The sequence below is a fragment of the Oncorhynchus tshawytscha genome, unplaced genomic scaffold (assembly GCF_018296145.1).
Source record: "Oncorhynchus tshawytscha isolate Ot180627B unplaced genomic scaffold, Otsh_v2.0 Un_scaffold_530_pilon_pilon, whole genome shotgun sequence".
Lineage (NCBI taxonomy): Eukaryota > Metazoa > Chordata > Actinopteri > Salmoniformes > Salmonidae > Oncorhynchus > Oncorhynchus tshawytscha.
In genome coordinates, this window is record NW_024609811.1 from 285,198 (window position 1) to 299,781 (window position 14,584).

Here is a 14,584-nt window from a genome sequence, read left to right on the forward strand (position 1 = left end):
GCCCAGACAGAGACAGTCCCAATACTGCCCAGACAGAGACAGTCCCAATACTGCCCAGACAGAGACAGTCCAAATACTGTCCAGACAGAGACAGTCCATATTACTGTCCAGACAGAGACAGTCCCAATACTGCCCAGACAGAGACAGTCCCAATACTGCCCAGACAGAGACAGTCCCACTACTGCCCAGACAGAGACAGTCCAAATTACTGTCCAGACAGAGACAGTCCCACTACTGCCCAGACAGAGACAGTCCCAATTACTGCCCAGACAGAGACAGTCCCAATACTGCCCAGACAGAGACAGTCCCACTACTGCCCAGACAGAGACAGTCCCACTACTGCCCAGACAGAGACAGTCCAAATTACTGTCCAGACAGAGACAGTCCCAATACTGTCCAGACAGAGACAGTCCCAATACTGTCCAGACAGAGACAGTCCCAATAGTGTCCAGACAGAGACAGTCCCAAGACTGCCCAGACAGAGACAGTCCCAATACTGTCCAGACAGAGACAGTCCCAAGACTGCCCAGACAGAGACAGTCCCAATACTGTCCAGACAGAGACAGTCCCAAGACTGCCCAGACAGAGACAGTCCCAATACTGCCCAGACAGAGACAGTCCCAATACTGCCCAGAAAGAGACAGTCCCAATACTGCCCAGACAGAGACAGTCACAAGACTGCCCAGACAGAGACAGTCCCAATACTGCCCAGACAGAGACAGTCCCAATACTGCCCAGACAGAGACAGTCCCAATACTGCCCAGACAGAGAGAAAGGGGATGCAAGAATGAGAGTGTGTGCTTTCGATTCCAGTACTGCCTGACACACACACATAGTGAGACCACCTCTCTGCGTAGTGGACACACACACACAAAATTGTCACTCACCAAGCATTTTCCGTTGACACACACATCTCCAGGCTCTTTACTGCAGGCAGTGCCGTCCAGGACACGACCAAAGTTGTAGTAGAAGTTGTGACCCTGGGCCAGACAGCTCAGCTCACACGGGTTAGAACCTTAGGTTAGGAGGTGGTATCACAAGACAAGGCAAACATACACATATAAACAACTTCCTCACGGACAGACATTACCTCTCACATACGACTAAACAGTACAGTTACTAGAAAGTTGGGTTAGTCGCGTTACTGGCTATTCTAGTCTATTATCTCCTAGCCGTAGTACAGCAGGACAGGGTTTAAAAGAACTGGACATTTTAATTGATGGATGGAGGTAACTAGTAGCAGGTGGAGGACAGATGGGAATGGAAGGAGGTAGGAGAACGGGGAAGGAGGTATGAAATGGGGGGGAAGTAGTGGTGGGGGTAGGGTGCAGAGGGGAAAGGGTGAAACAGGTCAGTGGAGAGTATGGACTGAACTCATAATACAGATGTGGCCAAATGACAAGCAGATTTCCCAATGGACACATGCCACATTTAGTGCACACACACACACACACACACACACACACACACACACACACACACACACACACACACACACACACACACACACACACACACACACACACACACACACACACACACACACACACACACACACACACACACACACACACACACACACACACACACACACACACACACACACACCATGCCTCACCGACCTCCATGGAAGGTGGTCCATCTGTAACTGTTTCCAGCCACCAGCGGTCTGTCGTTGTAGGCAGAACACTGCATCTCCCTGAAGTCCTCTGAGCCCCCAGCACACCCCTGCAGCAGAAGGATACATACAGTAGAGAGACCTGGTTACCCAGTGCTATGCACCTGCATGCCTCAACACACCTCACCACCTTATGTTAATATGTTTAATATACTGTAACCAATACTGACTCACTGTCTAAACACACATGCACACACCCATACTTCTGACAGAGGATCCTCACTGTATACCTTCCAAGTAAACCAACGTCTTGGACGGGATATCTTCAAGAATATATACCATGAAAATATACTATTCACTGAGGGTGTAGATGAAAACTCTGTTATATCTATCTATTTCTGGGACTCAGATAGAAGTACATGTACTGTTCATATAGTGTCAGGAGCTCAACTTGTGTACAGTACAATGGAGTGACAGGTTCATGTGTCAGTGAAACCGATCACGCCCAGACAGCATACCTGCTTAGTTAAATATAGTAACAGCACAGTTCACATTCACTGAACCAACTCTGTTATCAGCCCTGAAGCACACTTAGTTTATCGTTTCAAAATGTTTGACAACAATACGAAGGTCTGCATTGACCATTCTGTATAGAAATCCATCATTCAAAAGTTGTGATTCTGATTACACCTTTTTGTTGTTGAAGGAGAACAGATGTATTTCCCTTCGGTTTGGTTATTCTTAGACAGTGAAGAAAGGGAGAAAGCAGAAAGGGATGATGCAGGGTTGAAAGTGATTGACTTTAGGGCGGACCAGGAATCGAACCCTTGTGTCTCGGGGCAAAGAGTGAATGGGGGTCTGCAGTGTGCAGCACATGACAACAAGTCACAGTTACAATGGGATTGTAACACAGTGGAATCTCAAACTCCAAAAAAAAGCAACAAGTGACAAATTGATAGGTTACAAATTCCTGTCATACACACAAGGCTGACGCAGGGTTACAGATCTGTTTGTGATTTAGCCAACTCCTCGTTCTGTTGTGTTTATCCATTGTCTTGCCAGCGTGTCATGTAGGCCTATGGCAGGAGTCAGAGGAGTTGGCACTTCAACAGATGAGACCAGGGATGTGTTAATTAGACTAAAGGGACTTCCTGGACTCATCCAAAACAAAATGCTCCTTTAAATGTTCCTTTCCAAAATGTTTCAAACCGTTCTCCATTGCGTTCCGTACACAAGCTTGACACTCACTTGGCTGCATGATATTGTGGATGTTGTATTGGGCCAGTAGGTTTTGGCATGATAGACATGTACAAACACAGCATACTGCTTTCCCTGTGTGGTGATGTCATCGTGTTGACACATACCTTGGTGTTGCAGATCTTGTATTGTCTGGGGTCTCCTGAACATGGTCCGCCAACTGGGTTCCTGAGACAGAGTTCAGTCATTTATGAAAATGACAATGACTTAGAAATAAGGAGGGTTCTTCTGAGAAAGGAAGCTCCTCCTTTACTCCTTTGAAAATAATCTGGGAAAAGGACCTTGGTCTGACTATCAGTGATGAGTTATGGGCGGAGGTTTGCGACAGGGTATACTGCTCCTCTACCAGTGTAAAAATGAAAGAATCTAATTACAAATGTTTGTACAAATTTTATTATACTCCTTTGAGACTCCATAGAATGAAAACAGATATGTCTCCTAACTGTAAAAGATGTACCTCTGAAAGTGGAACCTATATGCATGTATTTTGGAGCTGTAGAGAGATTGCCAGATTCTGGCAATCTGTACATACTGCTGCACAGAAAATACTAGAGGTACAGTTTGATATGACCCCGTGTATCTATCTTCTTAATGCCCAGCAGGACTTTGTTCTTGATCCTGACAGAGAAAATTTGCTTATGACTATTACATACTTTGCTAAGAAATGTATTCTTCTATTGTGGGCCTCTAATACCCCTCCTACATTTAAAATGTGGATTGACCAGATTGTTGACTTTCTTCCTCTTGAAAAGCTCACTTATGACCTCCACAAGAGACAGCCCAAGTTTGATAGACTCTGGTCTCCACTATTCAACTATAATTCAAACTGGACAGAGTGAACGGGGTGACTAGGGAAATGCGCAGATACATGTTGTGTAAGGTACTGTAAAACCTAAAAACGAATTATTGGCCCGTCGTCTCAGCGAATGCTTGAAATAGCTGATAAGAACCTTGATAGTGCTGCTGCAAGTGTTATGTGTTTTTTTGTGGGTTTTTATTTTCATTTAGTTTTTGAGTATGTGTGTGTGTGTGTGTGTGTGTGTGTGTGTGTGTGTGTGTGTGTGTGTGTGTGTGTGTGTGTGTGTATGTATGTATGTATGTATGTGTGTGTGTGTGTGTATGTATGTATGTATGTATGTATGTATGTATGTATGTGTGTATGTATGTATGTGTGTATGTGTGTGTATGTATGTATGTATGTGTGTATGTATGTATGTATGTATGTATATGCACCAAGGAAAATAAATAGATTAAGAAAAATAAATGCTTTTATTTGACTTTATCATTCATTTTAATTGTATTTTTATTTTTTATTTTTTCAAATGTATTATTATTTTTGGACTTTTTCTTTTTTTAAAGCCTGTCACATCTGTGAATGTGGAATGTGTTTTGTTGGTTGATTGAAAAACAAGAAAACTTAATAAAACTTTAAATTGAAAAAAAAAAAAAAAATAAGGAGGGTTCTATGGTGTAACAATCAAATAAAGGCTATTACGGTGAGCCTGATGTCCCGTGGGCAGATTCTGCATGTAGACCGAGAGAATCTGCCAGGACTGAATGGGATGTGTGAGATCCGAGCAGCATTAGTTCATTTTTTTTGTCACTGGTTATTTGGATGAATCAGGATTGGGAAAAGGCGATGCTTAAACTGATTCGCCTTGAGTGCATCGCACCTGTGCCCACATGGATCAGAAGGGGGGGCGGGGGGCTTTGCCTGAGAGTTTCCTTTTGCAACGGTGGGAGACTTGGCATTTGCTAGAAATGTACATTTCTAATACATATGAACACCAAAGTTAAACATGCAGCTGACCAAATTATGTGAGATTTTACTTCTGCTTTAACAGAGATTACTGTAAGCCTACTGAACACAGGGATGAGCCTCCAGCCAAATGTTTTCATTTGAGAAGTAGTCAATCTGACTGGGGCCATTATGGTCAAAATGTTAAAGGCCCTGTCCAGTTAAAAACTTTTATATGTCCTCAAAATAAGGTTGGAATAATACTGTGAAATTGTGAAAATGATGATAATGCACTTTTAGTGTAAGACTGTACACTTATGGGCACACTAAATAAGGCCACTGGTCATCCCCTTACAGAAATCTGACTTGAATGGGAAAGTTTGTGGTAGTCATTGTGTTCTCATGATTTATTACTAGATAGACCACAGCAAATACAGAGAAAGCAGCATACAAAGACATTCACTGACATTTTTGGAGGATTAACCTGTTTGAAACAAGTCTCTATTGTGATTGGACCATCCCTGATTCTTACCTGGTGATGCAGGTGCGTGTACGCACAGAGGCCCCTCCCCCACATGAGCGCGAGCACACGGACCAGCCATTCCACGAGGCCCATTCGTTCCTGTAGTGCAGCTGTCGTCGGGCACGCGCTGAACGACCCTCTGAAGGACCCCACGCAGACACCCAGGAAGACTGAGACACAGAAGGTCAGAGGTAAACATAATTTATTGAAGTAAAGTAAACTAGACTCTATTGATATATTTCTAATGGTTCACATACATTACAAACAGCACTCTGCATCAACTGATTATTCATTGATTGCTACAGAATTGATCACAAAGTGCCAAGGCCATTAGCTTATTGGTTGGAGAATGGATTCTCTAGGGCCCCAATTATGATTCCTTAGAAGATACGTCACTTTGGATTGAACGATTGACTGACTGATTTGGTCATTCAACAATACACTTAGACAACAGTCAAAACAGTTTCCGTTATTACCACTCACATGATTAAAGCAGTACATTCATTCCAAATGATTGAGCATGAACATGTATTGCCAGAATAAATAAAACAACTCTCTCCCCATCGTGGAGCTCTGGGCCCATGTTCATAAAGTTTGAGTTCATGCCCGACTACATTGCAGACGCATACCAGATCTTACAATGCCTGGATAAGTATTTAACATATCACACTGTGTGTGTGTGTGTGTGTGTGAGAGAGAGGGGGGTGAAAGCAAGGTATAGGTGAGGTAAATGCCATGAATGCGTGAAAGCGGTGTAGTATGTGTGTGTGTGTGTGTGTGTGTTTGTACACAACCTGCTACCTGTCAACAAGATCACCTTTGGGAAGCCAGTTGTTTAGTGCTGTATATAAAAGGTTCATCTCCATCACATGAATCTATTTCAAGAGTGTGTGTGTGTACCTGCACCCCTATGTGACAACTGTAAACACAGCCAAACTACAAAATGATGAGAGAACTAAACGGTTCATTTTAAAAAGCATTCCAGGGTTTCTCTGGGGGTGGATTTAAACTGTCAGTGATCCCTCTTATCTTTCATAGGGGAGCAGAGCATGGGCTTCAAAACCTTTCACTTACAGTACACATTATTATGTATCCCTCACTGACAAACATATCCACTTCTACTGAAAGCATTGCTGTGCACGTACGTGGTTGACACCCGTGCCGAAGGTGTGTGTCACCCTGTCTGACTTCCTGGTTGGTTACTATTGGCCCGGTTTCAGATCAATCAGTTCCCTTGTTGTGCATAGCTGTAAGCAATATGTTTATATCCCCACCTATCTCTCTGAGAGCCCTAGCCCTGGGTGGAGTTTAGGCCATATTATTTGTATACTAATCAGGTATTTTCAGGTCAATGAGGGGGAGTCACTAAAGGCCAAGTGAGTGGATTGGAAATCGGCCCCAAAATCTGCCTCTTTATAATTGACAGAGTCAGATTTCCCTCCGTTAAGGTTCAGGAGTGACTAGACTAGAGGACTACATTACACACTCCATCATATGGTCCATGGCAGGGTGACCTGGGGTTACAACCACCGCCAGTTAAATTAGCATCAATAAAGTTGGCGATAGGAAGGCCCGGCATACTAGACTAATGAAAACAACCTCTGACCTTTCCAAACACCCCCCAATCCCCTTTATTATCCCCTTATCCCTCAATATATTCCGGGAGAGGTGATTGAAGGTAAGGTACAGCGAATCAGGAATCCCCTTCACTTCTACAGAGTAAATAAGTAATATTTGTCCGAGCCAAAACAGCCCAGATGACAGGAGCCCATCTATTTCATTAGTGTGAGGCAGCTTGGTGTCCACCCCTTGGACATGCTAGTCTGTCGCAGGGCCTGACCCCCAAACTATCTCCCTACTGCTGTGTGCCAAGCAGAGAGCCCTCGTTTCTAGAGTCTTTGGTACGACTCGACCAGGAAACAAACCCACAACCTTACAATCTCAATCTCTTCTTGGACTCCCGAGTGGTGCAGCGGTCTAAGGCATTGCATCTCAGTGCAATAGTCCCTGGTTTCGAATCCAGGCTGTCACATCTGTCCGTGATTGGGAGTCCCATAGGGCGGCACACAATTGGCCCAGCGTCATCTGGGTTTGGCTGGGGTAGGCTGTCATTGTAAATAAGAATTTGTTCTTGACTGACTTGCCTAGTTAAATATAAAATAAATGAATAATGGCAGATAGTCTTACCACAAGACCTCTGAATTGAACGCTCTCAGAGTGGCTTATAGGTAATCAGGTTGACCTGGCTACCAGAATGGGTAGGAGTGCTGATCTAGGATCAGGTCCCCCGTCTATGTAATCTTATTCATTGGGATTCAAAAAGGGAATTTCCGCATTTCTATTCACACCTTTATGAAGACTAAATCATATTATTGGTAACTATGATAGTTATCAAGGTAGATTGTTGTTTTTCAAGTGTATAATTGTGATGCATCTGAATGACTCAGGTAAGACTCTGGTAAGAGTTAAGGTAAGAGAATAAAGACTTCCACAAAGTTGAATTGTTGTTTGTGTAACATAGTGGATGGATAAAGCACAGGGGAGCAGCATGATACAGTGTGTTGGCCTTTCTTTATACATCGTGCATTATTGCCCAGCACCTGTGTAGCAACGCGCCGCAGGTTCATGGTCTCGTGATGAGGTGGCCCTGCCTGCGACTTCAAAATCAATGTCAAGTTTCTAACATTGTACTCCCTGTTCACCCATGAGTGTGTGGCCAGGCAGGTCTCCAACTCAATCATCAAGTTTGCTGACGACACAACAGTAGTAGGCCTGATTACCAACAATGACGAGACGGCCAACAGGGAGGAGGTGAGAGACCTGGTGGAGTGGTGCCAGGAAAATAACCTCTCCCTCAACGTCAACAAAATGAAGGAGCTGATCGTAGACTACAGGAGACAGCAGAGAGCACACCCCCATCCACATCGACGGAGAGGGTAAAATGTTTCATGTTCCTCGGCGTGCACATCACTGGTGACCTGAAATGGTCCCTTCACACAGACAGACAGTGTGGTGAAGAAGGCGCAACAGCGCCTCTTCAACATCAGGAGGCTGAAGAAATTCGGCTTGGCCCCTAAGACCCTAACAAACTTGCACCACTGAGTGCATCCTGTCGGGCTGTATCACCGCCTGGTACGGCAATCACATCGCCCGCAACTGTAGGGCTCTCCAGAGGGTGGTGTAGTCAGCCCAATGCTTCATCAGCGGCACATTGCCTGCTCTCCAGGACATCTACAGCACCCGGTGTCACAGGAAGACCAAGAAGATCAAGGACCCCAGCCCCCCGAGACATGGCCTGTTCATCCCGCTACCGTCTAGAAGGAGGAGACAGTACAGGTGCATCAAGAGACTGGGATCATCAAATCTGGGATCGAGAGGTACAGTCACTACTAGCCGGCCTCAGCCCAGTATCCTGCCCTGAACCTAAGACACGGTCACTAGCTGGCTAATCTACCCCACACCTTAGAGATCACTGCCCTATGTGCATAGAGTCATTGAACACTGGTCACTTTAATAATGTTTACATCCTGTTTTACCTAATTAACATGTATATAGTGTATTCTAGTCATGGCTCATCCTATATAACTACTGCTATACACACCTTTCTATTCACATACTGTCCATATTGTCTACACACATCATTCACATACATCTACAGGGGCTTCAGAAAGTATTCATACCCCTTGATTTTTACACATTTTGTTGTGTTAAAAAGTGGGATTAAAATGTATTTAGTAATAATTTTTTTCTTAAATGATCTAAACAAAATACTCTATAATCTTGATTTCCTGTTGTGTTTTTAATTTATTTGTTATATCTTGTTTATTATTTGTGTACTTGTTTGACATGATACTGCATTGTTAGGAGCTAGTAACTTAAGCATTTCGCTGCAACCTCTATAAAATATGCAACCAATACACTTTGATTTGAGACTTTGGTCTCTACCGTGGGTGAGCCGGGTTCAGATCCCGCCCATGACATGATTTCACCTTAGTTGACTTCAAGAGTTTGGCACATGCCTACCTTAGTCGGACAAACACCTGTAAAGTGCTCCATTTGATCACTCCCCTTTTCACTATAACCCAGTCAGAGGAATGACACGGATGATTGGCTGAGGGTTAACGGACATGGCTGGGCAATGGTTAACTGTCTCAGCCACCGGAGGGGTTTTGTGTGTGTGTGAGTGAGATAATATAGAAATCAAAGTGCTGAGGGTTTTTTTGTGAGTGAGTGAGTGAGTGAGTGAGTGAGTGAGTGAGAGAGAGAGAGAGTGAAAGAGAGAGTGAAAGAACAAAATAAAGAGTCCAGGACCAACAGATGGTGTTAACAAGGCTGTAAATTCAACCTCAAGTTCAGTTTTGCTGCCACATTTTAAACTGGTCTGTCTGTGTGTCAATGTTCTGAGGGAAACTAGAGAGGAAGGCATCAGCCACATTTTAAACTGGTCTGTCTGTGTGTCAATGTTCTGAGGGAAACTAGAGAGGAAGGCATCAGCCACATTTTAAACTGGTCTGTCTGTGTGTCAATGTTCTGACTAGAGAGGAAGGCATTTGGCTTTGACGTCTCTGACGGAGGGACAGAATGGAAGGACTGGATGGAATTCCAAGAGAAAGTCATGTTAATAAAAACACAGCTTTGTTTAAGGGGGTAGGGGGGGGGGGGTGGACAGAGGACTATTTGGGATGTCAGGAGGAGGTGTGTGTGGGGGAGTGTGAGGGGTGTGTGTACGTGTGTCAGGAAAGCCTCCTTACCCTCAGGCTCTCCCTGACAACCAGACAAACAGTGATGAAAGATGGCCGCTCCGCTTGAAGGAGAAGCAAGGGGCAACGCAGCAATTAGAGAGTGCCCAGATGGGAGAGAGATGGAGAGCAACTACCAGCCCCATAGGAACATGCCCCCATCCCCGCCTCCATTAGCAGGCTAAACGCTACACAAACATTCCAATCAGCTCCTTTCTTCCAGAACCTCAGAACCTCAATCGCCGTGCCAGCTGGACCCCTCATCACATCTGACACTAGTTGGACCACTTTGATTTCTATATTATCTAAATGACCTGGATTTTCCTCAGGGAAACACTGGAGAACAGGGATTTGTGTCCCAAATGGCACCCTATTCCTTATATAGGCCACTACTTTTGACCAGGGCCCATAGGGTTAGGGTTAATAGTGCACTATATAGGGAATAGGGTGCCATTTGGTACACAAACTTTCTTTGCACAGATTAGAACATCGGGCTAATCAGGCCCTGTTCTCAGACCTGTTTCTGCTGTCTTGCCAACTCCTATGGTCATTGTCAAGCCAATAGGAGTTGGCAAGAATGCACAAACAGATCTGGGAGCAGGCTACTGAATGAGGTCTGTGAGTTTATAAAGCGTCCAGCCAGGATGGGTTCAATTCCATTTCACGTCAGCCATTTCAGGGGGATGATTGGAAATGTCCCATTAATGTTTCATGAACTGACTCAAAACCGCGGGCATCCCACAGTAGGTGTTGAGGTGAATCCAAACATTCTTGTCTGAGGTTTCCAAAAGCTTTCCTAGTGAAAGTGTTAATTTTCATTATTTAGTAGTGTTATCTTGACAACATGAAATCACACGCTCGCAGAACAGTTAAGTGCTTAATTTGACAAATTCTGTTCGTTCACACATATACTGTATAATTGTTACTCTCTCACGGCTGTGCAGCAGGGCTGTGGAGAGAAATAAGAAACTTCTTTAGCGACGTGAAACCCAGCCCTCAGCAGGCGCTGTGGACATGTCTATCAGTGCAGCCCCCCTACTTTGTGCAATTTCCACCTGAAGACATACCCAAATCTAACAGCCTGTAGCTCAGGCACAGAACCAAGGATATGCATATTCTTGGTACCATTTGAAAGAAACCACTCTGAAGTTTGTGTACATGTGAATTGAATGTAGGAGAATATAACACAATAGATCTGGTTTAGATAAAACAATGAAGAAAACCATCCGTTTTAGAGTTTTATTGTTTCTTTAAAAGGAACAAGATATAACAAACATTCAGATAGGATGATGGGGACAATTTCAGTGAAATATATAAGAGGGCAACAGTACTTGTGCAAAGTTTCAGAATGATAACTTCCAAAATGAGTGTGCTACATGACATTTATCATGAAGTCACCCAGGTGTCCCACACAAGTAGCCCAAATGTACCCAAGTGGCCAAATTGGTGAAGGTATACATTTTGAAACAAATAACTATATACAAAATACCAAAATGGTAATCTAACACCCACCCCCCCAAAGAATTAAGAAAAAATATATATTATTGATTAATGAGGTGTGCTGGAGAAGGGAGTGAAGAACTAACTTACGCTGGGCTGGGAGGACAGGTAGACGGCAGAGACCAGCAGGCAGATGAAGGTCAGAGCCTGGCAGAGAGACAACCTCCTGGAGACAGAGACAATAAACAACCTCAGTCAGTTACACACCCAGCTTTTCTCCATACCAATCACACCCTCACATCGATAAACAACCCCCATTAAATCAGAGAGAGAGAGAGAGAGAGAGAGAGAGAGAGTTAAACACACAGAGACAAAGACAGACACAGAAAGAGACATCTTCACAGTAGTTAAAACACACAGAGACAGAGAGACAGAGACAAAGACAGACACAGAAAGAGACATCCTCACTGAGTTCAAGACAGAGACACAGAGAGAAAGGCAGAGATACAGAGACAGAAGGACAAAGAAATCAGGTAAATTATTAAATTCAAGCTATATGTTGTCATATCTAAGCAAGATTCCTGATGTTGTGCATATGTGAATGGCACTAGCCCAAGTGCACCCTTGGAGATGTAGAGTGGTACATTTGTAGTCCATCCATCTTGTGGGCAGACAAGACAGGCCAGATGGAAATAGCAAGCAAAAGAGAGAGAGAGAGAAAGACAGACACAAACAGATAGAAAGTGGGACAGAGAGAGAGCCCAATCGGGAGACAATGAGAGAGAGAGACCATTGAGAGACAATGAGAGAGAGAGAGAGAGAGAGAGACAGTCAGATGGCTGAGACCAGCAGGCAGATGAAGGTCAGAGTCTGTGGCGACCTAAATGCCAGAACCGAACAAGAACCTGGCACCCTCAGCACACAGCGGAACAAACACCTGCCTAGAAGTGACAGCATTCCCTCCCCCATATGCCCCTATGACAACATAACCAACAAAAACTGGTCACAACTCCTGCAGATCTGTCACACGCTGGGACTCCTATGGTTGTTACACCTACAGCTCATCTCTTGGCAGTAGTACTGTTGACTACTTTATCACTGACCTCAACCCAGAGTCTCTCAGAGCGTTCATCCCATTGACACCCCTATCAGATCATAGCAAATGAACAGAGCAATACTCAATCATGAGGCATCAAAGCCAAAGGAACTCAGTAATATTAAGAAATGCTATAGATGGAAGGAATGTAGTGTGGACACCTACCAAAAAACAATTAGGCAACTGTTATAGTGAAGGTGTAAATTTGTCAGTAGAAAATGTTAACAGTATATTTGACCTCTCAGCTTCCCTATCTAATAAAAAAAATCTAAACAGAAAACTGAAGAAAATGAACAACAATGACAAATGGTTTGATGAAGAATGTAAAAACCTAAGAAAGAAATGGAGAAATCTGTCCAACCAAAAACATAGAGACCCAGAAAACCTGAGTCTACGCCTTCAGTATGGTGAATCACTAAAACAATACAGAATTACACTATGGATAAAGAAGGAACAGCAGGTCAGAAATCAGCTCAATGTAATTGAAGAATCCATAGACTAACCACTTCTGGGATAATTAGAAAACACTAAACAACACGAATAATTATCTATCCAAATGGAGATGTATGGGTAAACCACTTATCTATTATTTTTGGCTCTATAACAAAGAGCAAAAACATATACATGATCAAATAGAAATCTTAGAATGAACTATTAAAGACTACCAGAACCCACTGGATTCTCCAATTACCTTGAATGAGCTACAGGACAAAATAAAAACCCTCCAACCCAAAAAGGCATGTGGTGTTGATGGTATCCTCGATGAAATGATCAAATATACAGACAACAAATTTCAATTGGTTATACTTAAATTGTTAACATCATCCTTAGCTCTGGAATCTTCCCCAATATTCGGAACCAAGGACTGATAACCCCAATCCACAAAAGTGGAGACAAATTTGACCCCAATAACTACCATGGGACATGCGTCAACAGCAACCTTGGGAAAAGCCTCTGCATTATCATTAACAGCAGACTCATACATTTCCTCAGTGAAAACAATGTACTGAGCAAATGTCAAATTGGCTTTTTAACAAATTAACAAACGACAGACCACGTATTCACGCTGCACATCCTAATTAACAAACAAACAAACCAAAACAAAGGCAAAGTCTCATGCTTTGTTGATTTAAAAAAAGACTGACTCAATTTGGCATGAAGGTCTGCTATACAAATTGACGGAGGCACGTGGTGATTGGGAAGAAAACATACAACATTATAAAATCCATGTACACAAACAACAAGTGTGCGGTTAAAATAGGCAAAAAACACACATATCTTCCCACAGGGCCGTGGGGTGAGACAGGGATGCAGCTCAAGCCCCACCCTCTTCAACATTTTTATCAACGAATTGGCGAGTGCACTAGAATAAAAGTCTGCAGTACCCTGCCTCACCCTACTAGTCAAATGTCTGTTTGCTGATGATCTGGTGCTTCTGTCACCAGCCAAGAAGGGCCTGCAGCAGCACCTAGATCTTCTGCACAGATTCTGACAGACCAGGGCCCTGACAGTAAATCTCTAAGACCAAGATAATGGTGTTCCAAAAAAGGTCCAGTCGCCAGGACCACAAATACAAATTCCATCTAGACACCGTTGCCCTAGAGCACACAAACTATACATACCTTGGCCTAAACATCAGCACCACAGGTAACTTTCACAAAGCTCTGAACGATCTGAGAGACATGGCAAGAAGGGCATTCTATTCCATCAAAAGGAACATCAAATTTGACATACCAATTAGGATCTGGCTAAAAATACTTAAAATATCAGTTATAGAACCCATTGCCCTTTATGGTTGTGAGGTCTGGGGTCCGCTCACCAACCAATCATTCACAAAATGGGACAAACACCAAATTGAGACAACGTAAAACTTAAAACATCAAATAATTCATGCAGAGCAGAATTAGGCCGATACCCGCTAATTATAAAAATCCAGAAAAGAGCCATTAAATTCTACAACCACCTAAAAGGAAGCGATTCCCAAACCTTCCATAACAAAGCCATCACCTACAGAGAGATGACCAATTCAGGCCTCGCTTAACACAGGAGCCCCGGCTCTAGGGGTCACTGATAACAACAAACAAGCTTCCATGCCACTGGGGCCCCTGGGGGCAGGGCAGGAGCCAAAGTCAAGAACGCACCCACACAACCACCCTCCATCATCATTAACTCT

The 14,584-nt window shown here is 43.6% G+C and overlaps 1 protein-coding gene across 1 annotated transcript in view; it reads right to left on the reverse strand.

Annotated features, from left to right (window-relative positions):
- Positions 1 to 14,584, reverse strand: part of adamtsl5 (ADAMTS like 5) — a 70,613-nt gene that overhangs the window by 31,589 nt on the left and 24,440 nt on the right. Inside the window, exons 2-6 of the mRNA XM_042318615.1 lie at positions 11,466 to 11,541; positions 5,146 to 5,306; positions 2,983 to 3,043; positions 1,623 to 1,728; positions 888 to 1,015 (exon numbers count right to left, since the gene is read on the reverse strand). Of these exons, the coding sequence (XP_042174549.1) occupies positions 888 to 1,015; positions 1,623 to 1,728; positions 2,983 to 3,043; positions 5,146 to 5,306; positions 11,466 to 11,541 (532 nt within the window). The remainder of the gene's footprint in view (positions 1 to 887; positions 1,016 to 1,622; positions 1,729 to 2,982; positions 3,044 to 5,145; positions 5,307 to 11,465; positions 11,542 to 14,584) is intronic.